The following is a 7,639-nucleotide window of genomic DNA, read 5'->3' on the forward strand; positions in this document are numbered from 1 at the left end:
CTCAAACTTTTCATCATGCATTAGTGAACGTATTTGTGGACCCGCAAATATTCCTTTTTTAATTTTTGCATCACTAATTTTAGGAATCTTCTATTTTAAGTACATGAAACCAAGGAGTATAGTCCATGGCCTTGACGAAATTCTTCATTAATCGTAGTTTGATATGTAATGAAGGTAGATACACATTTTTAGGATTACAAAATCGGTCATGTTTCACATTTTTTTGTTCAGGAATGAGTGATTCGCGTTTAGGTCATTCTTTTCTAATGAAATTGTTTGTCTGTCCCTACTACCCCATTCACACAAAAAACAACAGCACTTTGTGTAACCAAACTGCAGATCAAGAATAAGTGCAGTTACCTTCAAATCACCACAAACATTCTATTCATACACTGCACATTGAAGCTTTTCCAATATAAATTTAAAGTTTTCATATGTTTCTTTCATATTAGCAGAATGAGCCAAAGGTACTGATGGGAATTTATTGCCATTACACAGAAGCAGAGCTTTTAAACTAACTTTAGAGGAATCTATGAACAAGCGCCATTCTGTTGGATTATGTTCATTAAAAAGTGTCTCCATAAGAGAAGAGATATCATTACAAGACATTAAACCAGCCATTTTCTTCACAAAAATAGTCTTTAAATTCAGAATGACGATTACGATAAGCACATGTCTTTGTATTCTTTTCAAGAAGATTCCATTCTTTTAGCCGAAAGGCAAGCATTTCATACTGCGTTTTGAATAACTTAAAATCTCTTATGAGATCGTTAAGATTTTCTTGAGTCAGTAAATAACATGAACTGCCTTGTTCTAAAGTTCTATCTCCAGAATCTGTTTCTTTTTCTTCTATCAGATTTTGATCTCTCTTCATCTAATGTCACATATTCTGGAGGCTATGGTATGGGCAATTCTTTGCAGTGTGGAACTGGTCTCATTGCAGATTGCAAGTTAGGGTACACCAGTGCATGTTTTGAATTTGATGTAATCCTTTTAATGTTTCTTAAGCGGAAATAACAATCAGAAGAATGAATGATCTTTGGGTTCCCTCCAGATCATAGGGATAGCAAATGGCATGGGTCGTGTGCCATTTTTCCATCCAGTGAGAAGCCTAGAACACGATAAACAACAGATATGTGGGGCCAGGATCTTGTTTGGTCCCCAACTTTACACCCAAAATAAAGTTTGTAACACTAATGGAGTAAGGTTTCGCTTTTGGAACTTGAGCGTCACTTCACCACATACATGACAAAAATTGTTAGGCTGATTTAAACAAACTCTAGGCATTTTGTAACTAATGACTAATTAAAAGAAATAAAGTTGTAAACATGTAGTACACAATAATTCAGGCAATAAATCACTCACAATGACGTGTTTACTGGTTCAGTACTATCTCATAATTGGCATCGTTCTAATGATTATGTGATACACTAGATCACGTTTGTACATGTTTATACACATCTGAACCTGCACAACAGTAGCAACGCTACCCTTTGGGTTAGCTCATTCGGTTTCATAATTTTTACAGTGCTCTAGGAGCTTTTACTTGACGATGGACAAATAGATGAAAAAACGTTTTAAAATATTTAAAATAACAGAAAAACTGTGGGTGATGGAGAAATGTGAAAACAGGATAAAAACTTCATTAAGTACACTTGTTGGTATACGCTAGACAAAAATCATGTTGACCAGTGTTATTGTTGTTCCAGGTAAAATGTATTTCTTAATAACGGTCAATAATATTTCACTACCATGAGTGGGAATGGGAACAAAAAACACTTTTTGCTGTCACGCTCAATGCCACCATAAATACTAGAATACTAGAGAAAAAATACTATCAGAATCACATATTTTCTTCCTGAGAGAAAAATAAAACTAATTTTTGTTTCCCAGCGTAAGTAGTGACTGTTGTGTTGAAAATCCTAAAGTTGGTTACAGTGGGAATTATATAATATTCATTTAACGATCAACTATTCAATGAACTTGTTGACACACGGACAAATCAAAAACCATTCAAAGGACATGGCGAGACGTATGCGTCTCAAAAAATGGTTCTCGCCTTAAAATACGGTTAACAGAAAACACCATTTAAGAGGTCATATTGCTTAATTCATCTTTCGCAACTTGCATCCTGAATATAAATCACGTATTCATACTTAAGTGCTATGGGCGAGCTATACAATGGCGAAGGTCCATAACCTCTTGACACTGATCTTCAACTTTAGGGTAGTGACTTCCGAAGAAATATTAATGATTTCTTCATATTTCTGACTCTTAGTTGGTCATTCTTTAAAATATAAACGCTATTTTTAGTAATATATGTTAATATGAGAACCCTTAGAGTTATATGAAACCTTAGAGTTGAGTTCATAATTATACAAAATTACCACAAATATAATTGTAAAAAAACCCAATTTTGAAATGTGTCAGTTTTTTTCTATAATCGATGCTGCATATAGCTTTATTTTTATTATTGGAATTATAGATTAAATTACCATTCTACTATGTATTTGTATTATAAATAACTAATTAATAAATTCTTTGGTAACTATAATTATTTAGATTATAATGTTAAGTATTTTTTTTTGAAATTATAATGTTGTGTTTATATAATCGTGGAAATTATAATTAGTATATTTATTATTAATTATATATAATTATATAATAACTCGTGGAGAAATAACCATGTATCATGAAATAATTCTTTTTCGTAGACAAGCCTACTAATATTTTTGCCATCTTATGATTGTATTATGAAATTTTATTTCAGTCAGTAAACACAATGTTAAAGACAGTAATTTTATTCTTATTTACATTCACCAAATATAAAATATTTGTTTAATTAATGATAAATCGCTTTTAAAGGTGAGTTACAAATGAATTTTAAAACTCACTTCTGAATGGCAATGGATACATGTTAGAAGTGTGTCTATTAAACTTGTATTGTAGTACATATTTGTAATTTCATAGCGTGGGAAAAATTAATAATTTATTAGTCGTAACATAAACATAACATAAAGGTTACAGTGGAATAACAAGGTGGATTATTAATTACTTTCACAGTTCAAAATAAATTAGTTTTATAGCAAGAATTACAAAACCTTATTTACATTATACAATTATTTTTCACAACATTAGTTATTATAAATTCACGAATTTTGTACATAAAATAACCACGCTAACTGAATTAAATATTAACAAATAAGTAATAGAAACAAAAAAATAATGGTACAATCCAAATAAATATTAAAAGCACAGTTATTTTTTCTTTCCCATTTCTTGATATTTATTTCATATTGTGGTAGCACTGATCAGTATTGAGCTGATCACACGTAACAGCTGAGAATTAGTGTTTACCAATTACTTTAATGATTGGTTCTGGCTGTTGTTAAGTGAATTACTTGCAATTGAATTGTTTAATGCGTAATTTTTTAACGACTTCAAATATTGTAAAGTGTGGTTCAATTTTAAGAATATTTTCAGTTATGGCTAATGCTGAAAAGCCAAAAGTAGTGTTCGTGTTAGGTGGTCCGGGCGCCGGCAAAGGTACCCAATGCCAAAATATTGTCAGAGAATTTGGGTTTGTGCATTTATCTGCGGGGGATCTATTACGAGAAGAACGTAACAAACCGGGTTCACAATACGGTGACTTAATAGAAGATCATATTAAAAAAAGTGAGATAGTTCCGGTTGAAATAACATTAAATTTGATTCTTCAAGCTATGGAAAAATCGGAAAAAAAAAAGTTTTTGATAGATGGCTTTCCTCGGAACGATAACAATTTGGAAGGTTGGGACAAAAAGATGACAGGTAAAGTCGAACTTCTATTAATTTTGTTTTTCGATTGCGATTCAGAAGTTTGCGTTAAGCGCTGTCTAAAACGCGGTGCTGAAGGGAGTGGCAGAGTTGATGATAAGAAGGACGTTTTAGAGAAACGTATTCAAACTTTCGTTAATGAATCATTGCCTGTAATTAAACATTATGAAAAATTAAATCTTGTACGCAAGGTGGATGCTAATAAATCACCTGAATTAGTTTTTGAGGATGTCAAAGTGATTTTTCAAGACCTATAATTATAATGAATATTGAATTTTTCATATTTTATTTCCTTTTATTTAATATAATTACAAAAGATATTACATATCTCTATCAAAATCTCGACGTTCTTGCATTCATAAATAAAACTGAAGGTTTCTCAGTAAATCTTTAATAACAAATTAATAATTTCAGCAGTACGCAAAATCAATTTTAGATGAACCAGCATGTAATATTGTTATTTTAACAGCAAGATAAATTCATTTACAACTGTCAAGTAAATTTTAATTACTCTGCTATACATTAGAATTTCACTTATAATTAATCAGAAGAGAATTGAACTTAATCTTTAAAGAGATGGTGATATTTCCTTAAAATTGTAGGTTAGTAAATGAAACCAGAATTACTTAAGCAAGTCATTTTTAGTATTGCGTGCAATAGCCGTAGGATTGTAGGAAAACGATATTTGTGTATAAACTATAGTATTTGCGATTTATTCACAGTTTACAGTGGAAAGTTTTGAAACTGAGAAAGAGGTTATGGAATCATTTTTTTTCTTTATCATTAATTTTATAAGCGTAAAAAATACTTTATTAATATAAATATTTTAGTACTATTTTTACTAATCCTGCTTTTTCAGATTCAACACTTAATTATATTTGCCTTGAGAATTTGTAAATTTTAATCCAACAATTAATCCTTTTTTCATTAATTAGTAGTGAACTAATTTAATAATATTTCATATAATAATTGCATAACTTATATTAATAGATCGAACTTGTTTTTTTTCATAAATGAGCTTTATGAGGAAATTTATTACTTGTAGAACTTGTACTTTTATCATCCGTAGCCACAATTATCACTGACTTTTCATAGTAGCTGAGAAACCAGTGACTATGAAATTAAAATAACTTTGTAACTAAGTAAAATTAAGCAACTTAATGAGAGTGTCACAAGGGGAAAAAATAAAACATTTATATGAAGTATAATATGGTGGAAAAATTAATAGTATATTAAGAACATTAATCAGTCAGGAGACAGACAGAGTTTTCTAAAGTAAACTTTGTTATTACATGTGTTTATGTGATAAAATATAATTGTATTAACAAAGCCAAAATCTGTGAAAAAAGGCTCTTTTATGTTAATCATATTGTAAAAGCAAAAAAAGAAAAAAAATAGTACATCTGTACAAATATAATATAGATCTGTACGTAGCGAAAAAGTAATTTATTACGTACTTTTAAATTAAAGTTGTTTGAAAAATATTGTTGATTTAGTTTTAACTTGCATCACCAGTATATAGTGATGTGTTAAAATATGTATTATTATTTAATATATTAGTATTTAAGTTTTATATATTTTTTTACACTTTTTACATAAATGACTCAAGTATTTTTATTAATAAAATCACAAGTATTAATAAATAATTGATACCTAAGTACTAAATTTACTGTGTTTCAAAAGGTGAATTTCATTCAACACCAATAAATGAATATATTTGTTTGAGTTTTAAGTACAGATATGATTAAAACATGCCAAAAATGAGAAGTTATGATTTTTATAGGTTTGCCATTTATTATTTCTTTTTGACATAAGCTGCTTTGGTTTTTAGCAAAGAATGAATAACAACATGCCGGGAATTGCATTTGTTAATCAATATTGGTTAACTTCTGTGATGTATTGTATTTAAAATATGGTTTTCGCTGTTTGCTAACTTTCATGATTTTGTCCGTACTTTATGCATCCTTCAATTTTCAGGATATTGCATCCTTAAAATTCCAGGTGTTGCATAACTATCACATCAAAGTGTAAGGGTCACAGTATCTTGCAGAGTAATATTTTATGCTCCTGTCAATATGACTGCTTCACACATACGTTAAAGTGTGTATTTATATACACATATGTGCCTGCCATGTCTATTGTTATTTAAACTGTACAAAATAATTTATTGTAACTTAAAATAGTTTTTTAACATTCCATTCTATTTACATATAATATTTTTTGTAATTACATTATATTTTGTATATATTAACATAACTAAGCAAGATCTTATCAAAAAATTATTAATTTATTTTGTAACTGCAGGTTATATTAATTACACTATTGCAAGAACTAAGTAGTTGAACAATTGATTTTTTTTTACCATAGGGTGAATAAATGTAGAAAATGGAATTTTCTATTTTTTGTACAATTTTACAAGACTTTTTTTGTAATTGCTATTTTTAATTATGCTTTTCATTTTGTAATTTATGTTGCTCTTGTTATGGGTAAAACGAATAGGATTTGTACTGATATTTTATGTAAAACTATAAAAAAAGTATATTTATTTAAGAAAAATTGTTGTATTATCGTAAATAATAAATATAGTTCTGTATTATGTAATTGTGATTTGAAGCTTTATAAAATAACAAGTAGTGGTACAGAAAGCTTTGTTTTTGTGCATTTATGATAAATAATAATGAGCCTGGTTGTCTGGCTACTTTTTGTGAATAAAAATGTTCATGCAAAATTAAGATAGAATTAGATATAGTAATATATACTCTTGTAATGTTAAAGAAATTTCAAACTTACATGCATTTTGTTATGATTTAAAAATGTTTCATTTTATTGTATAGATGAATAAAAAATATTGTTAAAGAGAATGTCCATATTTATTTGATTGTAAATGTTTTTTTTAAAGACATTAAATAATTGATTGAACATATGAATTTGGTACAATCAAAAAAAATTGAGCTATTAGTAAAATTACAATGCATTCAACATCTAGATGAAAAAACAAGTGAAATTTCTGCATTCAAAAATTTCAAGACATTTCTGTGCATTAAATAATGGATTAATGGTATTCTTGTAAAATGATAGAGACCAGTAGATTATGAAATTGCTTATTATGCATTTGTTGCAGTTGAAATTATATCCTCATAGGTTTTTGGCACTATTTTCATCAAAGATTGTTTTACTAATGAAAAAGGAACTTAATTAAGTGATTGTTAATACACAGTTCATATAAAAGAATATTACAGTGTACATTCAAAAAATCTTGTAATGCCTTCTCTCCACAATAGCATGTAATTAAAGGAAAACCTTGAGAGATTTGTCATACAAAATTTGGGGCATATCTCCTTTGTTTTGAGATATTCATATTTTAGAGAGAGCCTGAGAAACAATATTATTTTAGTTCTAGTTAATAACAAACCTTCTCTATGTCATGTCACATTACATGCTAAAAGTTAATGAACACATTGAATCTGTTACTAGTCAAAGACAGCAGTTTGACTACTTATGCATGATATTATGATCTGTACAGTAACTATAAGATTTTCTACTGTTCTATAAATATCAGCTTAATTGTTTTTCCGACCAGTTTGTTAATTTTAATATATGAATTAAAAACAGTCAAAATTGCATTAAACACATACATCTAAAATTGAAAATTAAAAATCCAAAATCAGTTACATGAAACTGGTTAAGTAGAAATAACATTTTTTTTATAAGTTACTTAACAGAAACAACCAATTTTTATTAATTTAAAAATGTTTTGCCCAGCACAATTGTGTTTATGAATAAAAAATTTAATATTTTGCCATCTTCAAACAGGTTTTGTGTT

The 7,639-nt window shown here is 28.3% G+C and overlaps 1 protein-coding gene across 1 annotated transcript; it reads left to right on the top strand.

Moving 5' to 3' along the window:
• Positions 1-3,317: 3,317 nt before the first annotated feature.
• Cmpk (cytidine/uridine monophosphate kinase Dak1) lies at positions 3,318-6,696 on the top strand. Its single transcript, XM_075369873.1, has one exon. The coding sequence runs from the start codon at positions 3,420-3,422 to the stop codon at positions 4,071-4,073; it is 654 nt and encodes a 217-aa protein (XP_075225988.1). The 5' UTR covers positions 3,318-3,419; the 3' UTR covers positions 4,074-6,696.
• The last annotated feature ends 943 nt before the right edge of the window (positions 6,697-7,639 follow it).

This window comes from Lycorma delicatula, chromosome 1, assembly GCF_047948215.1.
Source record: "Lycorma delicatula isolate Av1 chromosome 1, ASM4794821v1, whole genome shotgun sequence".
In the NCBI taxonomy this organism is placed as follows: Eukaryota; Metazoa; Arthropoda; class Insecta; order Hemiptera; family Fulgoridae; genus Lycorma; species Lycorma delicatula.